This window comes from Botryllus schlosseri, chromosome 8 (genome assembly GCF_051294905.1).
Source record: "Botryllus schlosseri isolate E-star chromosome 8, Bs_hap1, whole genome shotgun sequence".
NCBI lineage: Eukaryota > Metazoa > Chordata > Ascidiacea > Stolidobranchia > Styelidae > Botryllus > Botryllus schlosseri.
In genome coordinates, this window is record NC_137243.1 from 4,936,728 (window position 1) to 4,960,398 (window position 23,671).

The following is a 23,671-nucleotide window of genomic DNA, read 5'->3' on the forward strand; positions in this document are numbered from 1 at the left end:
ATGCGAGCTCATTACAACCATAGACATTCGGTGATTTCTAATCAATGGTGGAACAAATATCTCAGCGAGCATTCTACATACCATATCACAAGATGAATATCTTGCTTTGACGGACGAGTCAATCTCATATATTGTGAAAGGGTATTCTGCCTCGCAACTTGTTGGGAATGTCAGGCAGTCTGTCTTCGACGAAAATAAGGGTCGATGTTAGCAGCAAAGAAGCAGCAAGGCACTCTCCGAACAGGAAATGTAAAATCAGTAATAGCGTCGTGATTAGCGACAACAATGTTCAGTTGTTCACTGTCTCGTATATGGTCACTAGGCAACAGTACGTTCTCAAGACCAACAGGAAAGATTGCATTTGAGCTATCCGCGTAAGTGATATCAAACCGTTACTCAGTCTACAATGTCTTATCATATGGTTTACCAGTGATTTTGTGTTACGTTGAAGTATGTTCGTTCACGCTGACAATTCAGTAGTCGGAATGTTAGGAAATGAGTCGCGTATAATATGTTACCGTTGTGCTTATACTTCGACTTCTCTACACGCGGTATGGTATAGCTAATCATACCTATCGGGTGTACTGATGCTAACCCAAATTGTATATAATTCAGTAATCAAGCATTTGCTATATATTTCTTCCTTGGACTATTTCAGCCCAACAAGCTTATTTTACTGCGGTTAACCAGATACCCGCAGCCGCATGTGTTGGCCTATGATCCGCCGATATCAATTGTAGTTGTCTGCGTTCACGGGCAGCATAATTTAAGATTTACCCCTGCCAATCGGCAACACCAATGCGCTGTGGGTTCGATTCCGACCGAGGTCGACTCCAGAATTCCTTATCAAGTATTGGAGGTTTATCTAGGCTCCTCCTCGCCATCTCATCTGTGTAAGGGTAACCGGTGTCACAGCTCCGGAATCAACAAACACCATGAATACCGCAAACAAAAAACCAAACCCCTGCCAGTACAGCAGACCCAATGAGACCCGACAGTCCGCCATAAAATTGAGCAAATCGTTGGCAATCATCAGGTTTTTGGTAACGATGAGGCTTTTGCAGATTCAGAAGAATCGATCAACAATGAAATCGATATACGCCGCCGTTGTTTTAGCAGTCGTGCTCGTACACCTCACAGAGGCAGAGGATGGTAAGCAAATACAACCTTCAAGTGTGGCGTTACGGATTCCGGCGATACAATCAATCAGGAACGACGGACGACTTTTGTGTCTGCCTATGAATTAGCTTCACAGAATGACAGGAGTCGACGCCTCGTTTCCGTGAATACGGGACGATTCAGTTTTTGCAAACTATATTGAGTCTGAAATGGCCGTTTAAATTCTCCAGCCCAGTTTGCCACCCGAGGTTCCAGACGATACACTAGACTTGCCAAACAAATAACACTGGATTGATAAAAAAAATACAATAGCTACGAAATTTAAACCAAAACTATTGAGTAATTCATTAACCATGAGGACTATAAATTGTTAGAGCCGGAAATAATAATAAGGAATATCAGCCTGATGTAAAATGACATATGACCATATAGATGTCAAAACACCATGAATGCTGAACCAATAACAACAAAAACTATGATGGTAATGTGTTGGCGAAGACCAATAAGGTTACAAGACGCGGCAAATGCCCAATTAAATACGCGTTCTGGAAACTTCTGACATCAGGCAATCGGACCTGTAGTGAATGACAAGTTCGGTTCGTGTGACTTGTGAGCGGGGCATGGTATAGTATGATGGAATGCAATGAGAAATTTTCATACTCCATACCTGACTCAATCGTTCCGTACCACACTTACAATTTTCCATACCATAGCAAAAATCTTTCATAACATATTTGATACTTTTTCCATACTCTCCCAATTCCCAGTTGCCCAACCTTTCAGATAGCAATATATTTTTGATGCGTGGAAATTTCTGACGTTTACATTCCGATTATTTTGGACGAAATTATCCATTTGAACAGCCCGATGCACCAATTCTATCCTCAATTTCTTTGTGTCATATGTCAACGATGTAGACTGGCTAATCATCGAAGACTGAACGTAAAATATATACGGGGTTATTCTGGAATCTCAACAAAAGATCATGACATGTAACACTAGTGTGGCAACGCGCTGCTAGAAGTAATATGGAGGTATCATCTACCAAAAGTACATAAAACAGAAGTATTGTTCTGCTAGAATATATCTTAGAATACAATTTCACATCGCTACAATCACTATACGGTTTTTGTGACAGCGTATCGATTGTGTGATTCCTTCGCCAATGTGAGGGTCATATACTCATTAGATTCATTCGCCAACATCAGGCTCTCCATTCTTTTATCAGAGATCATCAGATTTATTGAAGTTGCAAATTACAATTCGTGCTGGTGGCCGGCATCGCGTGGCGCTGCTGCGAGACAAAGCTATACATATTTTGAGTTACAATGATGCTTATGTCAAATAGATGTTGTGTGATGATAATCCGAGCAAAGCGAAGGAACTGACTTTTAAGTTCAACAAATTGATATTATTATTCATGTAACTGCTACATTCACAGAGTCTAAAATTTACAAACTGCTATTGGTAGTTTACGGAATGGAAGTTACTGTAAACGAAATAATTCGTTGAACCGATAAGCGAAATGCAAGCTGTAACGCGACAGCGGTCGAATATCAGTCAACTTTATTATATTCAGATTGGAGTAATAAACTGTGCTGCGTTTGAAAATTAGTTTTCAGAGGTCAAAGATGTTTTAACTGTTTCTGAAACAATTTTTTGCTCTAATCTAAAAAATGCAACGAGTTTTTTCAATCAGATCAAGTTTTTTCTTGTTCATATATTCAATTATGCTAGCTTTGATCATTATTGTATACAATGAAACTAATTTCTGGTGAAGGTCTTGGGGTGGAATCTCTCTCCTTGTTCATCGCTTTAATTACCACTCTTGACTGGAAAGTAATCCTAATGAGAACTCGGAAAGTACATCTTCCGATTTCATGGGTCCAAGGGATTGAAAGCTTTCAAGCAGCTCTTTGACCTGCGCTTCGTAATCAGGAGTTCTATGATTTCCAGAAAAGTTTTAAATTACTACCCGAAAAGCATTCCATGGTCTTTTTTCTACTGCACCCGCGTGTGCAGTGAAACATCCGTTTTGATCAGTTCACAGATATGTGGCCTATCAAAGACTCCTCTGATCATAGCTTCGCTTCAGAGATACGGGGAAAGTTAATTTGTAAGAACTGAGATTGGGCCATCTTTATCAAGTGCCCTGGTATAGATCTTAAGAGACCAAGTTTAATGTGAAGAGGTGGCAAAAGAATATTTTGTGGAGCAACTGAATAAGCAAATCTAACATTTTTAATACCAGGTGTAGAACTTGTTCAGTGTGGCCAGCTAATTAGTGAATAGTGGTGATCATCAGCCCCCGAGTTCCACAGACACAAAAATGGATATTTTGTAACCGGCCTGTGACTCAAGAAGTATCGAAATCATCTTCAAGTTACCACATATTTTTCATTTGTGTTGGCTACACTGAAGAGGTCTCAAAAGGAATTTCATGTCTTCGGAGCATCCAGTGAGATTCACTGAATGTCCAGTTGTCCAACAGCAACAGAACCAATGATATTATGTAGTAATACTGCCTTCAAACTCCTAAGAGATGAGTCCCAAAAGAAAATCGGCGTTCTGCGGAACTGTAGACTATGCCGAAAGCTGATATTAATCCTGAAACATCTTGGAAGTATACTATAGGGAATGGTCTTCGTCATAATTAAGAAATTTTCTAAACTTTTCATCTAAACTTTATTGCTAAATCATTTTTATGACGTGACTAATCTCAATTGCAAGACGCTGAAAGCTGATGTTTTTTAAAATTCAAACGTAAATTTGCCGAAAAACCAGACCTGATTGAAGAAAACGAATAACGGTTTTGGATTCAGCATCAAAAAGTACACTAAGAACAGTCATTACTTTAGTAACCTCAAAATTAACGAATCGTTAATATTATTTTGCTTCATATGAGAGTTGCACAACTTCTTTGTCTTCATACAGGGTGGGCGAGTCTTGGTCGCACTTTAAGATGTGAGCATAGACTTGTCACTGAACGATTTTCTGAGGTATGCAATCGATTTGATCATTGCCATGGTTCTGGCAAAATAGCCAAAGTATGGGATGTGTGAAACCATACCATACTTGGAAATTTCCATACCATACCATACTTGCACTTTTCCATATTCCATACCGAAATTCCGTTCCATACCATACCATACTTCCACACCATACCATGCTCTGCTGGTGAGATGCATCGTCACCGCGCCCTTCTTTCGTAAACGAGACAAAAATGAGCACTTCGATGATGGCACCCCCTTATTATTACAGTTCAATGTCCTTCTTGCCCGCCTGGATACAACCTGCAATGTGTTAAATCTGTAGGTACGTACAACTATATCATTTTATTGGATTTTACCAGTTTCACAGCGACGAATTACTACTTTTTAGCATGTGAGAGCGATGCGGACTGTGCGGCTGGTTCCGTTTGCGTCGACGGAAGCTGTCTACTAGGCAAGTCGCTAGGAGTGAGGTGCACTTTTTTTTCTATATGATTTTCGCTCTTGTTTATAGGTCAATGTGAGAGTGATGCCGATTGTCCATCTGGCTACGAATGCACGGACAATTTGCAATGTGTTGAATCTACAGGCAAGTTTTAACGCAGTGTTTCTCAAACTTTTTGCGACCGCGTATCACCTATTTGTTTTTTACTATACTGTGTACCACCTGGATCCTGAATGATTTATTTTACTCAAATGTACCGGCATGTATTAGGTATTATATCGTTATTACTAAGTGATACCACCAATGCATGGCAACCAATGTTCCCTCTAATTTTTCAAGAGTCTGCGCAAACACGCCAACTCACTGCGCAGGCCCTCGGACAACAGTGCGTATAACCACCCTCCAATAGGGTGATAAAACTAACTACTGGGGGGCTTCGCCCCCCAGACCCCCCTACGGCTCTAGGCTTCATCCGGTACTTATCATGTACATTTGGGTGCCCATTTAGTATTAGCGTCCCTTAACGCGCGAAGCGCGAAAAATTTCTATAATTCATGATTGCGTCGGCCAATATGATCGGGAATCGCATATATATTGCTATTAATTTTTATCCTCTCCCTGCTCACATAATCAGATTTACCGGTAGAGCTGATCCAGTGAGGTGTATTGAAATAAATAGGCCTTCTAAGTAATAATAAAACATCTTCGGGCGTACCCGTTGATATAATGACTTCGTTACATGATGCTATTTCGTGACCCCCTATCTGCTATGTCAAAAGATATGGAAATCGCCAAAACGTACTAAAGTAAAAGACGTACACGATTTCAAATTGGTATTTCTTAACTGGAAAATAATGGTCCCTCGATATGGCATTTATCTTGTTGTGGGACTCGGATCGCCAGGACAGGACGATTCGGCGCCATCCATTTAGGCGCCTATGGACATTGGACATGGACAATTACACATATATTTGTATATATCGAAGTTTTCGGTCAGCACCGGGGCAGTCTTTTTCGCCCAAGGTTTTCTCGCTGCTGATCGTTCTGGCGAAATTCTTGGAGTCGCATGTTACATAGCCTTTAATTTCATATGTCTTGGCGCGTCATGGTGCAGTAATGGCCGACGCCCAACTGCCCATTTCTATAAATCATGCCTAATTTTTGTTGGGAAAGGGTACCCAATAATCAGATATCTTACAATAATAAAACGCGCGTAGCGCGAAAAAAAATCCTGAACAATTTCAAAAAAACACACCATGATTTATGTTAATTCTCGAAATAATTTTGGACCCCCTTCGAGCTCGACCCCTCCAATAGGGGGGTTTGGGGTGCGAAAGCTACGGTCCTGAGCAGACTTGGACAACTAAATGATTCTAGTTGTTTAATTTCACTAAATTAGAGCAAAATGCCAGTATTCTAATTCTAATCTAATTTGTGAAACGTTTCGATGCTCTAATTCTAATTCTAATCTAATTTGTGAAATGTTCTTATGTTCTAATTCTAATTCTAATCTAATTTGTGAAATGTCCCTATTCTCTAATTCTAGTTCTAATCTAATTATTGTTTTCGTGAAAATGCCTCTTTGTCCGAGGCATATTGCACTATTGCAGTGAGTTAACAAGAATATCTCCTCTTGCGCCGGGAAATCCAGTGCCAAGCCGCCATCGCCTTACTTACACCGCGCAGTCATAGTAGATATTATGACGAATAATAGCCTGCTAGAGTAGCTTGTAGTCTGCGAACAACATTCTAGTTTTTGAAACTTTACGTTAATACATCGCCGTTCTGACTAACATTGGCGATGCCCATGGTTACCATAAAAGAAGTAATATTTCATTAAAGTATAGTAAAAATCGAGCCAAGCTTGGTGTAGAGAAGTTAACAATTCTCATGGGTATGGGAATGCACTATTGTTGTTTATTAAACAAAAAATGTGGCGCTTATCGCCTGACCGTCTTTTGCACCACGCATTGTGATTTGATATGAACTGAATTTTGCTGTATTCATTTCCCATATACAATTCCATTCAATTTCCAAGTTTTTGGGAACTGAGTACCTCTAATTCTAATTCTAATCTAAATTGGAAAAAGCTTAGTAGCTCTAATTCTAATTCTAATCTAATTTGGAAAAAGCTGTGTAGCTCTAATTCTAATTCTAATCTAATTTGGAAAAACTATGTAGTTCTAATTCTAATTCTAATCTAATTAGAGAAAAACTGTGGAGTTCTAATTCTAATTCTAATCTAATTCAGAAAATCTGAAAATTTTCTAGTTGTTCAAGTCTGGCCCTGAGTAAATCTTACGCAATGTTCATGCCACGCGGAGAAGACTATTATTCGTTAGTTTCTCGCAGATTAACTTCGAGCTAGCCCATTGTTATTTATAACTTTGTTAAACCATGTTATTTCGCCATTCCCAGAAAATAATGCGCTATTGAAATGATATCAGTATTGCTCACGTGTACGAGGCCATACTAAAAAAATATCTTCCGTGAGGCGCAGGTGATTGTGAATTCTCATTTCTTCACGGAGCGCAATAGTTACCTTTGCGGGAAGCACTTGTACCTCGGTTTCAGACTTCAGTGATAACAATGGCCCTGGCAATGTTCCATCCTAATTTTCACGAGTCTGCGCGCCTGCGTGGTCCATTGGACAACAGTGCGCAACAACTGTAAAAAAACATCATTTCTGATTTTTTGTGCGCAGCGTAGATTTTCTGTGCGCAGAGACCGTTTCAGCGCTGCGCATTTGCGCACGTGCGCAGCTTAGAGGGAACATTGATGGCAACACAACACAATTTAATGTGATTGCTGTAACTGTTTCTCAGGGTTGTAACCAAGTCACAAGGTTCCGAGTCACTAGTCAATCTCACTTTTATAGTTTTGACTAGTGTCAATTCGAGTCATTTTCAATTCACCACCGAGTCAAGTCCGAGTCCAAGTCACGGAACAGAGTGTCGAGTCCAGGGCTGTGGAGTCGGAGTCGGCGTTTGGCAAATTTTCGCTTAATGGAGTCGGAGTCGTGAAGACGATAGTGGCTGGTGTCGGAATCGTGGAAAATACACTGACTGGAGTCGGACTCCGACTCCAACTTCTTTATTATGAAAACAATTGCTTTCAAAGGTATCTTTAAATTACTAATAATAACTAAAATAGGATTTTTATGTATCATCAATCACAGCCATTTAGTAACGATATATATCAGGGCGGCCGACTCGTCACCCGCGAGAAGGTTTTGTGTGGTCCGCGAGGTAATTCTCAAAATTAGTTATAACGTCAGGTAATATTGCAAGGCCAACCAAAATTTGATTAGCCTGACCGCGAAATTTGATGATGACTAAAACATCAGTTCCGACGCATTGGCGTAACGAGGGGCCAGCCACATTTATCGCAGATCTTCGTATATGACATTAACAATGAAGTAGAATAGTTCATAGCAGATTTATTTGACTTGAAACTTTTCTTAGCACTTCGCATGATATATTGTCACTCGATTTCTTGCATTTAGTATTGGAGCCCCTCCTGAAAATTATAAATACGAGTAAGTTACAGAATTGAGTCCAACTATATTCGCAATTGGGAGATAACGTGTCGTCCAACATGCGACTTCGCTTGTGATCTCGCAGCGAGATTGGTGGCGATGTAACATTTGCACAAAATTATAGAGGCATGTTCACCGAAACCTTCGATATTGCTATGTCTAAACGCCGAATAATCCTGTCCTTGTCAAATGAATTCACACTGCACAGTGGCATACAGAGTTTTCATGACATAATTGTAATCAATTTTAAAGCGTCGTAATATAAGTATTATTTTCAGCGTTACCTAATTCGGTTTGCTCATATCGGACGCATAAAAAATGGTCATGAATATTCAAGTGGCCCGCGCAATTGTTCGTAAATCTCATGTGGCCCTTTGGCCGACAAGGTTGGGCACTAGTGATATAGATAAAATTGGACATATTTGCAAATTACAATTCAGTTGCATAAAGGAAAATAATCTTCGCGATGCAGTCACAAATTGATGCAATTTTTGGAATTATACCATGATACTGTGACAGAGTAAATGCATCGTCGGGTTTTGTAAAATTGTAAAAATGATAAAATTATAACGAAACGCTGCCTCCCACTTGACAAAATTAAAAATATTTGTAGTGTAGCTTAGCTGTTTGACTCGAACAAATGATTAAGAAAGACTGCATGTCCAAGTCCATGAAGACTTGAGTAAGTGCATGTAAGCTAGAGACATATGCCATTTCACCATATGCACTTCCTTAATTTTGTTTCTGACCAATGTTTATTAGTAGTGAGAGTGTGTGTGCTTGTAATCAGTATAGTGTGTAATCAGAAAATTAGTAGGTTGCATCTCTGTATTAGTTCCTGACTCATACACAAGAGCTACAGTTCGATTGTTTTATCTACATCTTAATTATACAGGATTGGATATATGTCATGTTTGAATGATTCATACATATATTAGGATACTATAGAGAGTCCATGTTATGAAAACTTATAAAATATGGAAAAGGAAGGATATTTAGAAAGGCATTCTTTCATGTTAATTGCATAGTGAATAATTTGAGCTGTGCCCTAATAAAATAATTTTCCATGTCATCGTTAATCATATGTTTGCATATGTTTAATGGTTATAAGATAGTCATTTAAACGTCAATGTGGCATATAATTTTCGAAGTAAATTGGTAATACTGTTGGAGTCGGAGTCGGTATATTGAAAATATGTGGAGTTGGAGTCGTAGTTGGAGTAGTTGATAAAATTTACCCACTCCGCAGCCCTGATCGAGTCCGAGTCATAGTGTTTTGACTTGAGTCCGAGTCCAAGTCATTATGTTGACTGTTCAGTTCCGAGTTAATGTCATATGAAACCCACTTTTTACAACTCTGCTCAGAGATATCGAATGCTTCGTATTCATAATATAGTGATTTTCCTCACTTTTAACAGTTTCTGGTAGCATTTTCAAGTACCAGTACTGATAGACGAAATGATAATAGTGGGATAACTTACTATTCTTCGAAATAACTATGAAATGTCTGTCTTGGTAGACCCAGTCTCGAGTCATATGACTTGGTCCGAGTTATGCGCAATGACTCGAGTACAAGTCGAGTCAATACATAAATTGACTAGAGTCGAGTCATTTTTCATTTTTAAGAAAATGACTCGAGTCAAGTCAAGTCGCCAAAAAATTGCGACTCGAGTCTGAGTTGAGTTGAGTCATGACTCGAGTCATTATAGACTGCAGTTTCTTCTGCACTAGCTTGTATAATTGTACATCCCGGGTATAACATTACTCATAGCTAGGGTTGTGTTTATAACAAAAATCAATTTAAAATAAACATGTTTTAAACAAAGCCCTTGTTTAAAACATTTATTTTATTTTATTTTTTAAATTTTTTCTAAGCCATGACGTCACACATATTCAATTGTGACGTCATACTGAATTGATATTCACAATTGAAAATATCGGGTCAATATAGCTCCTTTGACGAAATAGGCTTTCAACCACTGTGATATATGGACCCAAAATATCTTTAACGAGGACTACATCGTCTTGCAGCATTTTTACGGCCGGCGATCATCATCATCAGAACATTTATTCCGTACCTATGATCTACATCTATGTACTATATCTGTTGAACCGACTATGTCGAGGGTACCGACCATCCCATGTCGTATACGTCGGCGATATCGAGTGGTAATCGTCGTCCGTATAGGTTCATACAACATGTTTTTGGACAGTATTCACATAATTATACAAGTAAAAAAATATTTATCTTTTAAAAAGGCCTTCGTTTAAAACACCGTTTAGCACGTCCGAGATCATGTCCAGACTCAATCAGACAGTTCGGGCTCTTACCGAGCGAGGTAATGTAAAGGTGACGCGTCCAGCTTCTTGATCGGTAGGTCGTGGGTTCGATCCTCGACCGGGTCAGACCAAAGACTCGAAAACTGGTATCCGCGGCTATCCTGCTAGGCTCTCTGCATCCACGGATAGCATGGAGGAGAAAAACACGGGCTTGCAGACTAGGTGACCGCATCTCCGTCGTCAAAGTATCTCGATGGTGCAGGCGAAAACGAATGCCCCCTTCTCTCTCTCTCTCTTGGTCTTACTAAACAAAGAACAATGAGACCGAGCGAGAAACCTTGCTCATACTTTCATGTCGATTCTACTTTTTGCGTGTTCCGAATCAATGTGCCACTATAACAGGCTGGGTCTCATGGTCACGTTGAAAAGTTTCATTCGAAACGCAAGGATGTGGAAAACATTCTCCTCGCTTTTCGATTGCGATGAATTCATACTTATGTATTCTGCGTTCATTTCGACATGGTAAAATTTATCCTGCTTTCTATACTTATGAATTAGTCCATTACGGCCTAGTAGCCAATAGTTGGCCGATCCCACCAGTTACTTCGTAATAGCTGTTGTGAATCTGCCACTACAATTACAATAACACCGACGAGTATACATGTTGCACATATGAAGTAATTGTGATATCGTGTATTTACAACATGGACTTAACTAATGCAGCAGGAGGGAAATTGCATACTAAATACAATTAAAACCCGCCGAACTCTTCGCGTAACCACTCACAAGCGTTTCGCGTACCACAGTCTGGGAACCGCAGTTTTCACGGATTCGTGTGATGTGTGCGTTTCACGGCGATAATATTTCTGATTTTATAGGATGCAAAACCAGTAAGGACTGCGCTTCTGGGTTCGTTTGCGTCGAAGGAAGCTGTGTAAAAGGCAAGTATAGCTATACGTCATATTATAAAACTCATTTCGAAATGACCACTTTTTACTGCAGGATCGTGCGCGGACGATACTGACTGCCCGCCAGGCTACGAATGCAAGGGCCTGGAATGCGTCCCAGCAGGCACGTATATCCGCATAATTTAAACCAGTGGTTTTGAAAGTGGGCGCTGAGAGAAAACATGGGCGGTATGGACTATGGGAAAATCCGTAAATTGATAGATATCTCTTTGCACCAAAGTCGTGATTTATAAATATATGTGATCACGTCGTTCGATGTCACACAAGGCGCAATCAATCGAAAAACGTCATCAACGCTCTCCACATATGTTCATTGTTATGCAGAATCGAGTTTTCTAACTAAACAAGCAATTAATCAAACAACGAGCAGACTAATTATTCAGGTCCACTTATTAAACGCGAGCTATGAACATGAACAGTGACCACACATTCAAGCACAGGTATAGCGAGGACGATAAAGTTTTAAGCGCATATCGCATCAAAACGAAGTTAGATAATTTGGAGAGAAATTGCCTTGGACGACTGTTTTCACTGATTGTGTCTGACCTACTTTTCGTACAAAAATGTGACTCTGACATAGCGTACTTAACGGCTGTCAATAATTTAGATTAGGGTTACCGTATTTTGGAATCCGGAGAGGGCACTTTTTAAAAACCATAAAATTAGCTTACCGAAATTGAAAAAAACTGATTTTAAAATATTTACTGCAAATCTTGGTGTGATACGATGCCCAAATGACGTCCGCATTCCCTATTTCGCGTCACTTATGCCGATTTTCAGTTGACCCTGTCCATTAGCCTAAAAGCTCTAAAGGGGGTCGAATTGTCAAAAAGGATGGCATTTAGGCGTCCTCGGAGGACATTTTAAATTTCCTGAAAAAGGAAGACAAATCCATCTTAAGGAGGACGTATGGTAACCCTAATTTAGATCAACAAAAAATGTCTACGCGACAATGTAGTGCCTGTGCAGTGTGCATATGACTAAGCAGCTTTTTGCCGGGAGTGGGAGGAGTTAGAGGGTCTTTGATAATGGATTGCATAGCATTGTGATACCCTGATAAAACGGATTTTTGATCCGCCAGTTTCGAAGTGGTGCTGCTTTTATAGGATGCAAGACTAGTCTGGACTGTGCGCCTGGTTTCGTTTGCGTAGGGGGAAGCTGTGTAGCAGGTAAGTTGCAAGGGATTCTTCAAGTCTTGTTTTCAAAATGATGACCGTTCTTCTTGGTATAGGTGAATGTGTTAGCGATAGTGACTGCGCTCCTGGCTACACATGCTCAGATGATCGGCAATGTATTGAATCTGAAGGCAAGTTAAAGATATAATTCTAAGGCAGTGTTTCCCTACCAATAGGTCGCTAAGCATTTCTAACTATCACAGTAATTTTCTTTTGGTTGTTATGGAATGTCAGCTATCTTTTATTTGATATGATAGCAATTTTATAGGCATAAATAAAGATAAAACTTCGGAATGCTGACAATCTTGCGTGTGGCGGTTGGTCTAGAATATATGTACATTAGTTTTAGGTATTTCTGGATATTGTCCAGTAATAAAATCATGCCTAGATCAAGCCTAGACTGAATCTGATAATGGTTAATATGTAAGCTCAGCTTTCGCATTGATAATAAATTGCGTTTCTTTTCTCATTGATTTGTTTTACATTCCATTTGTCACATTTCATTATGGGTCGCATTGGGAAGCGGGTGGCGCAGTGTGCAAAGCGACACCGTCACGACACCCGATGGTTGTTGGTTCGAGTCTCGGCTGTACCAAGTTTCTATGTGTCGGAGGTTTATCTGGGCTCCTCATCGCCGACCTCACTGCGATTGCGGTGACTTGAAAAGCCCAGAAAGTGCAGTGAGCCGAGCTTGAAAGCCGGCAGCAATGATCCAATGAAGGAAGGTGCGTGGAAGAGAGAGAGACTCATTCGTGAAGAGAGAGTGCAAAAAAATCGTCATGCAAAAATGCATTGAACTGTGTAAATTACAACTGTGCTGTTGAAATTGCCATTGTCGTGGAGCACCAAAGCCTCATAAGGCTATAAGCACCACTGTCGTACCTTATCAATACAATACAATAATGGGTCGAACAATAAAACTTGTGAAAAAATTGGGTCGCGAACTGAAAAAGGTTGGAAAGTACCGTCCTAAAGGATTGTGATCTGCGAGGTTACCGGTGATAATATTACTGATTTTATAGGTTGCACAAGCAGTACAGACTGCGCTTCTGGGTTCGTTTGCGTCGATGGAAGCTGTGTGGAAGGCAAGTATAGCTATACGTCATTCGATAAATTTCATTTCGAAATAACCACTTTTCACTGCAGGATCGTGCGTGGACAATACTGACTGCCCGCCAGGCTACGAATGCAAGGGCCTGGAATGCGTCCCAGCAGGCACGTATAGCCGCATAATTTAAACCATCAGTGGTTCTGAATGGGGGCGCTGAGAGTAAACATGGGTGGTATGGAGTAAGGGGGAAATCTGTTAATTAATAATTAATTAATAACTATATATCTTTGCAACTAAGTCGTGATTTATATATATGTGATCACGTCGTTCGCGGTCGCACAAGGCGCATTCAATCGAAAAGCGTCACCAACACTCTCCACATCTGTTCATTGTTATGCAACGTCGGGTTTTCTAACTAAGCAAGCAGTCAATCAAACAAAGAAGAGACTAATTATTCAGTGCCCCTTATTAAACGCGAGCTATGAACATGAACAGTGAACACACATTAAAACGCAGGTATAGCGAGGACGATGAAGTTTTAAGCGCATATCGCATCAAAACGAAGTTAGATGATTTGGAAGAGAAATTGCCTTGGACGACTGTTTTCACTGATTGTGTCAGACCTAGTTTTCGTACAAAAATGTGACTCTGACACAGCGTACATAACGGCTGTCAATAATTTAGATTAGGTTTGCCGTATTTTGGAATCCGGAGAAGGCACTTTTTAAAAACCATAAAAGTTAGTTTACCGAAATTGAAAACAGTTTATTTTAAAATATTTACTGCAAATCTTGGTGTGATACGATGCCCAAATGACGTCCGCATTCCCTATTTCGCGTCACTTATGCCGATTTTCAGTTGACCCTGTCCATTAGCCTAAAAGCTCTAAAGGAGGTCGAATTGTCAAAAAGGATGGCATTTAGGCGTCCTCGGAGGACATTTTAGATTTCTTGAAAAAGCAAGACAAATCCATCTGAAGGAGGACGTATGGTAACCCTAATTTAGATCAACAAAAAATGTCTACGCGACAATGTAGTGCCTGTGCAGTGTGCACTGTGAAGTGTGCAGTGTGCATATGACTAAGCAGCTTTTTGCCGGGAGTGGGAGGAGTTAGGGGGTCTTTGATAATGGATTGCATAGCATTGTGATACCCTGATAAAACGGATTTTTGATCCGCCAGTTTCGAAGTGATGCTGCTTTTATAGGATGTAAGACCAGTCTGGACTGTGCGCCTGGTTTCGTTTGCGTAGAGGGAAGCTGTGTAGCAGGTAAGTTGCATGGGATTCTTCAAGTCTTGTTTTCAAAATGATGACCGTTCTTCTTGGTATAGGTGAATGTGTTAGCGATAGTGACTGCGCTCCAGGCTACAAATGCTCAGATGATCGGCAATGTATTCAATCTGAAGGCAAGTTAAAGATAGAATTCTAAGGCAGTGTTTCGCTACCAATGGATCGCTAAGCATTTCGAAATATTACAGTAATTTTCTTTTAGCTGTTATGGAATGCCAGCAATCTTATATTTGATATGATATCAATTTTATAGGCATAAATATAAATAAAAGTTCGGAATGCTGACAATCTTGCACGTAGCGGTTGCTCTAAAATAGATGTACAGTAGTTTTAGGTATTTATGGATATTGTCCAGTAGGAAAATCAAGCTTGGATCAAGCCTTGACTGAATCTGATAATAGTTAATATGAAAGCTCAACTTTCGCATTGATAGTAAATTGCGTTTCTTTTCTTCTTCTTGATTTGTTTTACATTCCCTTTTGTCACATTTCATTGTGGGTCGCACAATATAACTTGCATCAAAATTGGGTCGCGAACTGAAGAAGGTTGGAAAGTACAGTCCTAAAAGGCTGTGATCTGCGAGTCTCACGGCGATAATATTACTGATTTTACAGGATGCGAAAGCAGTGCGGACTGCTCTTCTGGGTTCGTTTGCGTCGAAGGAAGCTGCGTGAAAGGCAAGTATAACTATACGTCATTGGATAAAACTCATTTCGAAATGACCACTTTTTACTGCAGGATCGTGCGTGGACGATACTGACTGCCCGCCAGGCTACGAATGCAAGGGCCTAGAATGCGTCCTAGCAGGTACGTATAGCCGCATAATTTAAACCAGTGGTTCTGAAAGTGGGCGCTGAGAGTATACATGGGCGGTATAGACTATGGGGAAATCCGTAAATTAATAACTAACTCTTTGCACCAAAGTCGTGAATAAATAAATATGTGATCCCGTCGTTCGCGGTCGCACAAGACGCATTCAATCGAAAAACGTCATCAACGCTCTCCACATATGTTCATTGTTATGCAGCATCGAGTTTTCTAACTAGACAAGCAGTCAATCAAACAACGAAGAGACTAAATATTCAGTGCCCCTTATTAAATGTGAGCTATGAACATGAACAGTGAACACACATTCAATCGCGGGTATAGCGAGGACTATGAAGTTTTAAGCGCATATCGCATCAAAACGAAGTTAGATGATTTGGAAGAGAAATTGCCTTGGACGACTGTTTTCACTGATTGTGTCGGACCTAGTTTTCGTACAAAAATGTGACTCTGACACAGCGTACATAACGGCTGTCAATAATTTAGATTAGGTTTGCCGTATTTTGGAATCCGGAGAAGGCACTTTTTAAAAACCATAAAAGTTAGTTTACCGAAATTGAAAACAGCTTATTTTAAAATATTTACTGCTAATCTTGGTAGGATACGATTCCCAAATGACGTCCGCATTCCCTATTTCGCGTCACTTATGCCGATTTTCAGTTGACGCTGTCTATTAGCCTGAAAGCCGTAAAGGAGGACGAATTGCCAGAAACGAGGGCATATGGGCGTCCTCGGAGGACATTTTAAATTTCCCGAAAAAGGAAGTCAAATCCATCTTAAGGAGGACGTATGGTAACCCTAATTTAGAGCGACACAAAAAGTCTACGCGACAATGTAGTGACTGTGCAGTGTGCATATGACCGAGCAGCTTTTTGTCGGGAGTAGGAGGAGTTAGGGGGTCTTCGATACTTGGATTGCATAGCCTTGGGATACACTGATTAAACGGATTTTTGATCCGTCAGTTTCAAAGTGGCGCTGCTTTTATAGGATGCAAGACTAGTCTGGACTGTCCGGGTGGTTTCGTTTGCGTAGGGGGAAGCTGTGTGGCAGGTAAGTTGCAAGGGATTCTTCAAGTCTTGTTTTCAAAATGATGACCGTTCTTCTTGGTATATAGGTGAATGTGTTAGCGATAGTGACTGCGCTCCTGGATACAAATGCTCAGATGATCGGCAATGTATTAAATCTGAAGGCAAGTTAAAGATATAATTCTAAGTCAGTGATTCCCTATCAATGAGGTCGGTAAGCATTGCATTTCATCTTAGATTCCTCGTTGCGAAATGTGTCGAATTACAAGCCAATTTCTGTCTTACAACCCTCCTCAGTGATCAGAATATTGCCACCACTGAATTCGTGTTATCTTGTAATCGCTATTGTCGATATTTGAGTCTTGCATTGTCTTTTCGCGATGAAATCTTATTTCCTAGCTGTCATTTCTGTATGTCATGATTGACCATCGTCCATTTCTTTTTACACAATCCTTGACCGTGATGCAAGAAACCATCAAGTGATATAAACAACAACAACAATTCAATTAATGCAATCTTGGAATGGCAACACGACTAAACATACTTATCACCATCAACTCCGACCTGCCCTGTTTGAACTACTGTTTTATTAGAACAGTAGTTGCCAACCGGTGGGGAATTCAGGGATTTTTGGTGGGGAACAGACGAATTCGCAAATTAAATACATACAGTATATGCAATACACACGTACGTAGGCATAACACCACGATTACGGTTTCCAGTTCACTGTTCTGTACAGTATGCGTCGCTAATTTTATGGCGTCTTGTTCACAAAAACTAATATTGAACTTGAGATAACCAATATTGGGGTCGCAAACACGTTTAGCACGAGCAGCATGACGTGCAATAAATCTTTCGCAAAAGTTTGCGTATTACCGGTAAACAAGAAGTACACCGTAGTTGCGACTGCTTATGTCTACTGTCAGACGTACCATGTGTCTCGGGTGCCCTAAAATAAGAAAATAGCTTGTCCGTGACATCGACCATATCACTTAAAGTTTGATAAAACGTAATGACCAAAGTTAAAAGAAAATACGACCATATAGTCACCTCAACCTCAGATTCACGTTTGCTCTTACAAAAATTATGAGCAACTGCCACAATCATTGGTTTTCTGAACATGGCCGTCACTGTCAATCCTGGGGCGTCTTAACTTACATCAATTGAAAGTCCTTACTAAAGAAAGGCTTATCGAATTTTATTGGAGGAAGCATTTTAAGGGTTGGATAGGAGGGGTTTTAGGTTGTGAGGACACGGAAAAAATTGTAAGTGGGAATGAAGAAAAAAGATCTGGAACCACTGTATTCAAACTTTGATCTCCTGTGTAAAACGGACCAATGCATTAATCACAAACAAAGTCAGGACTGCCCGCCTTATAGTGCATACCATAGCATAATTGTTGATATATGTATGTTACAGCAGGGTGCAAGAGTAACGTGGACTGTCCCGAATTCTTTATTTGTAACGTCGATAAAGGCGTATGCCATACCGGCAAGCTACACCAAGTTTCGGATAACCCATCTTTTCAAATAGATAAAATGAGCATATTTAGGCGAATGCGGGAACAACGCGGATTGCTTGCACGGTTACATTTGCAACCCTAGAAGATTGGAATGCGAGCCAGGCAAGTACACAAAGGCGATGACTAAGTTCACCTAGCAAAATAACCAATTTGTGTTTTTAAAGGAAATTGCGGTAACGATGCAGATTGCCCGGAAAAGTACGTTTGTAATACGAACAAAGAAAGATGTTTTCCGAGTAAGTTATTGGAAGCATTCGCTAGATCTCATTATCATATCATAAATTTTGCGTTTTATAGATCCTTGCAAGTGGAACAGAGATTGTCCACCTCTATACGTATGCCAATCGGCAAACCAATGCCGTCCAGGCAAGTATAAGCCAGTCTAGCGGTTTTCAACCTTTACGAGAACTATCCGCACTTTTTTTTTGTCGAAAAATTTCATCCGCACAAACGAACCGAAAATCATTACGCAAAAAGAAAAGGAGGAGACTTATTAAGGCTGTGTTTAAAACAAAAATCAATGTAATACAAACATGTTTTTTTATTTTTCTCTAAGTCATGACGTCACGCATATTCAATTTTGACGTCATAGTGGATTGAAATTCACAATTAGAAATATATGGTAAATATAGCTCCTTTGACGAAATAGGCTTCCAATCCCTGTCATATACGGACCAAATATATCTTTATCCAGGACCACATCGTGTTGCAGTATTTTTACGATCGGCGATCATCATCATCAGAACATTCATACCGTAACAATGATCTATATCTACGTACTATAGCTGTTGAACCGACTATTTCGAGGGCTCCAACCATCCCATATCGTATACGTCGGCTATATCGGGTGGTATCGAAAGCCCCGGATTCCTAATATACTAATTTTTCTGACTCTAAACATTCAAACAGATAAAGGACAGTTTCTTGGCCTATTTTTCAATTACCGGTCCTGATGTCAGAGAATTGAATAATAAGTCATACAGAATGTCTCTAGTCATGTTACTTGGTCGAGTCGTGCGCAATGATTCGAATGCAAGTTCTGTTAATGCGCAAATTGACTCGAGTCGAGTCAAGTCATTTTCTATTTTTTAAGATAATGAATCGAGTGAAGTCGAGTCAACAAAAATTACGACTCGAGACATTTCAACCCTGCGGTTTATCAATGATACACCTGACGAGTGTCAGCCGAAAATATTCGGGTTCATCTCAATTTGAATATACAATATACTATTCAATTGCAATAATATTAGTGCGTAAATATTAATTCGCCCGCACTGGTGCGAGACAAAATTATAGCAAAATCTACGATTACAGCGGCTGTTCGTAAATACAACAAGTTTATACAAATACATCGCAAGGACGAAAGTTAGACAGGTCACCACATTTTGGAATCGGGAAAGGGGGACACTTTTACCAAATCTTAAAAGTTAGTTGATCGAAATTGAAAACAGCTGATTCTGTAATATTTACTGAAAATCTTGATGTGTTGACTAAAATAAAGGTCATCCCTTTGACTCGACTCTCGATTTACCCACTTTTTACGGTAATTTTGTGGTGTTGACTAGAAAAAAAAATGAAAAAAAGGTCCTCACTTTCATTCGAGTCCCGAATGACCCGCTTGAACGTCCGTGTTACCTATTTTACGTCATGTATGCCGATTTTCAGTTGACACTTTCCATTATCCTAGCTCCAAAAGCTGTAAGAGAGGACGAATTGCCAAAAGGAGGACATATGGGAGACCTCGGAGGACATTTTCAATTTCCTTAAAAAGGAGGACAAATCCTCCTAAATGATGACGTATGGTAACCTTAAAGATAGGGAACCACTATACTCACGTGCATTCCAGTAAATATGCACAATTTTCATCCGCACTGCAATTTTGTCAATCGCACAGGTGCGTGCCATCCCACACGTTGAAAATCACTGCGTTAGTCAAACCGATACGTTTAGAAATAATGTGATGTCCGCATGTTTCACAGATGTATGCGATGCAGATACGGACTGTCCGCCTTCCTACATTTGTCACACCGATCGACGCACTTGCCAAGCAGGTGAGTACAGCCGCTGAGTTTGATTCTTTCACACCACTTTCGAAATTGTTCTCCTATTGTAGATATTTGCGAAGAATCCATGGACTGTCCTCCCGGTTATATTTGCGTCGACACTAGGCATGAGTGCTATCCAGGCAAGTAATACAGATAGTCGAACCGATGCAATATATAGAATATAGATATGTCACATGTAGAACTGGGATTTCAAACTCAATTTTGGGCAGTGTGTCGGATACAATCCTGTGAATCGCTTGCAGGCCGGACCGGTCAAATGATCAAAAAATGTTACCTCGAAATCCGTATTATTGTTTTTCAGTGGAATGTTTCATTATCAAGCCTATACAGAACCGAGTTGGACAAACGAGAAAATTTTCCAAATTAGACTACAGTTCGAATTATAGCCACTCAGTTGTTTACAAATTAGACTAGAATTAGAAGTACTGCATTCACGAAAACTTGGAAATCGAATCAAGTTCGGTTCGTGTCAAGCCAGAGTTCGTTCTCATAAGCAAGAGAATGGCAAATGTCTGCGGCAAGCTTGGTTCGTTTCGCACTATACTGTTCTCTCTCTTGTAGCATTTTTATGAAATTAGATTAGAATTAGATTACCGGCATTTTGCTCTAATCTATCTAATTTGACAACAAGAATTATCTAGTTTCCAAGTCTGATACATAATATATAATGTAACGGACTACTATTTTGAGCTACGACATCAAAAAAAAGGGTGAAAGATTGAATTTCATGGATAGAATAGAGTAGGATACACGTTATACTCATCATAATTTGTATTCAAAAACAAATGCGTGGCAAATATCGACTCTCCGCCAGGCCTGGGGTCCCGCGGGCCATACGTTTGACATCTCTGCTGTAGGCTACAAATCACACATATATCAAATTTTGTATTCACAGACAGTGAATGCTCGGCGGACTTGGACTGTCCACCCGGTTACTATTGCAATATGAATCAATTAAGATGCTACGCTTCACCGGTTTCGCGTGGCTAGTGTGGAAAAGCTCTTGGTGGAAATGAACAATTTTACAGGTAAATTGCACAAAACTATCTACAAATTTACATGTAAATGCTGTAAATTAATCTTCTTCATACTTCTATTTTGCAAATTATACTGACCTTAACGGCCTAAACATGTTTTTGTAATAAGCAGATGATACTGGTTCTGATAGAACTTTTGCGAGATTTACAGAAGGCTAGGTAATAAGTCTCATCACCGCAACAGCAGATAAAGAGAAATTCACTGCGGATAATGTACATGAAGTGAGCAATGTTGCACTTAAACGAAAAAGTATGATGTTATTAAGCCAGGGAAATTATTAAGCTCTGAAAACGGGTTGCGGGCCACTTTTCAAATTTCTTTGAGGCCGAGCCGCAAGAATTGAATATTGACACAACATAGGCCACACGTTTAGCAACTACGTTTTTAGATCTTTACGTCAGTACAACGTTGTGCTCTCGAACATGGGCGACGGGCATAGTTATCACGAAAGAAGTAATATTTTATTAAAGATATACAAATACAACAAAAATATCGTAATAATCAATTTCATACATGTTCAATTGTTCATGAGCTGCGCACGATAGGCTCGATAACCTACCAGACGATGCTTTTTAGCGACTAAGGAATCGACAGTGGGGATAGCGAGACGCGGTGTAAGACAATCTCCTCGTAAAGCTTGATATTTTTGGGAAGCTCTAAGCCGTTTTCCAATCGTCTCGATCTCGATCAGTTGATTTCCCTCACAATGTTCTCAATTGGACTGTACACGTACATTATTCTATTCGAGACATGATTGAGAGATCGGAAATCAACTGTCAGACTGTATCATAATCAAATGTTCGCAGTTCACTGTGTTCGTGCATGCAATAAAGTGTACTTTACTGGATAATCTATACAGGATCAGTATAGTTCAAGACGACCTATCCGAGCTAATGGTTACATGACACCGGCATCATAAATGAACTCATAGAAAAACTTTCAATGTTAATTATATTGACAGGAAAAAAGATGTCGTTTCGAATATGAAGACAAGGAAAAGATTTCAAAATATTATTCCAGAAGTTTTAGAGATTGAAAATGTAAAAATTAACAAAAATGTTTTATAGCCAGAATAGGGAATGACTGTGTATGTGATTTGAAATATTTGCTGCAGGAAATTATTGCGAATAAGAATGGATTACGCATCATGGCTCGAGTATTGAATGGCTTGGGCTGGGATATGGAAGGGCATGGTTTGTGTGGGTAGTAGCTCATACAATAATTATATTGATGATAGTTCGAAGCCATGGAAGGTTAGGTCTAGTCGTCGTGAGTATCCTTTCTCGCGTTAGTTGCTACGGTATCGCAATGCTCGAGACATTCACAATAAAGCACGATACAACTGATCTGTCTACATCGATCGACTAGCATGTGCGTGTGTGCTCGTGAAACGTCCAATGACTCCATGGGATCTGACAGCTCATTTATTAGCAAATTCGTTCGCACGACCTGATGGGAAGATACGTTTTTCTACGACTCAGTAACTAACATGAGCATGGGAACAGTTGGACAACTGGAAAATTTTCAGCTACTTCAAGTTAGATTAAAATTAGCATAATAGCTAGTTGCTCTAATTCTAATCTAATTTGGAAAAACTGTGTTGTTATAATTGTAATTCTAGTCTAATTAGAAACGAAATGTGTTGGACTACTAGAAAATGTTCAGCTTTTCCAAATTAAATTAGAATTAGAGTCACGCAGTTTTTATCCAAATTAGGGCAGAATTAGAATTACCGAAATCACAAAAACTGGGAAATGGAATCACATTCAGTTCATATCATATCCGAGCTCATAAGCACGAGAATGGTAAATGTCTGTACAGCAAGCTTTGCTCATTTCACACTGCAGGTCACCTGTAGCAGCTTCTTGGGTACTCGGAAAAAGGAGTAGTTGGTTTCTTTTCACGTCTTATCGTATGTGGTTGATGCAAGAGTGTTGGCGTGGACCGCAAAATGCGACAAGACGAACAGCAAAATCTGAATAGCGAATTGGATTTCACTGCCAATAACTTGGGTTTTATGAGGCGTTTCGCGAGCGAACGCGGTAGATGACTACATCAATCTTGTCGATCACTTAAAGTTACCAGCAAAGCGGGACTGTAATTAACAATCCCTCATAGTTGGGATCAAGTCACTGCCTTCGAGTCAAAAGTATTCTCGATTCATTGCACATTTTGACTAGAGTCAAGTCAAGTGACTCGATTTTCAAAGGAGACCCGAGTCAATTAAGTCAAGTCAAGTTGAATTTTCAAAGTGCGTGACATGATTCAAAGTCATTACATTTTGCCAAGTGTTTTAAATACAGATGGAGTACCCATTTATTCTGAATCGATGAGCGAATA

General features: G+C 39.8%; 1 protein-coding gene and 1 long non-coding RNA gene across 5 annotated transcripts in view; both read left to right on the plus strand.

The window, feature by feature from the left end:
• LOC145444730 (uncharacterized) overlaps positions 1-23,671 on the plus strand; it is a 75,938-nt gene that overhangs the window by 29,563 nt on the left and 22,704 nt on the right. The gene's annotated exons all lie outside the window — the stretch shown is intronic.
• Positions 209-22,481, plus strand: LOC145444650 (uncharacterized). Of its 4 annotated transcripts, none has more exons than XM_080322668.1 (19): positions 209-374; positions 1,065-1,152; positions 4,381-4,434; positions 4,501-4,563; positions 4,624-4,698; positions 11,251-11,313; positions 11,375-11,443; positions 12,447-12,509; positions 12,572-12,646; positions 13,538-13,600; positions 13,662-13,730; positions 16,668-16,730; positions 16,795-16,869; positions 18,258-18,329; positions 18,392-18,463; positions 18,525-20,278; positions 20,341-20,416; positions 21,193-21,321; positions 22,293-22,481. In XM_080322668.1, exons 2-16 carry the CDS (start codon positions 1,086-1,088, stop codon positions 18,611-18,613), a joined length of 1,032 nt encoding a protein of 343 aa, XP_080178794.1. In that variant the 5' UTR covers positions 209-374; positions 1,065-1,085; the 3' UTR covers positions 18,614-20,278; positions 20,341-20,416; positions 21,193-21,321; positions 22,293-22,481. The 4 variants fall into 4 exon arrangements, with proteins under 4 accessions (XP_080178794.1, XP_080178793.1, XP_080178796.1 ...); XM_080322667.1 differs by lacking the exon at positions 13,662-13,730 and adding an exon at positions 15,594-15,662; XM_080322670.1 differs by lacking the exon at positions 16,795-16,869.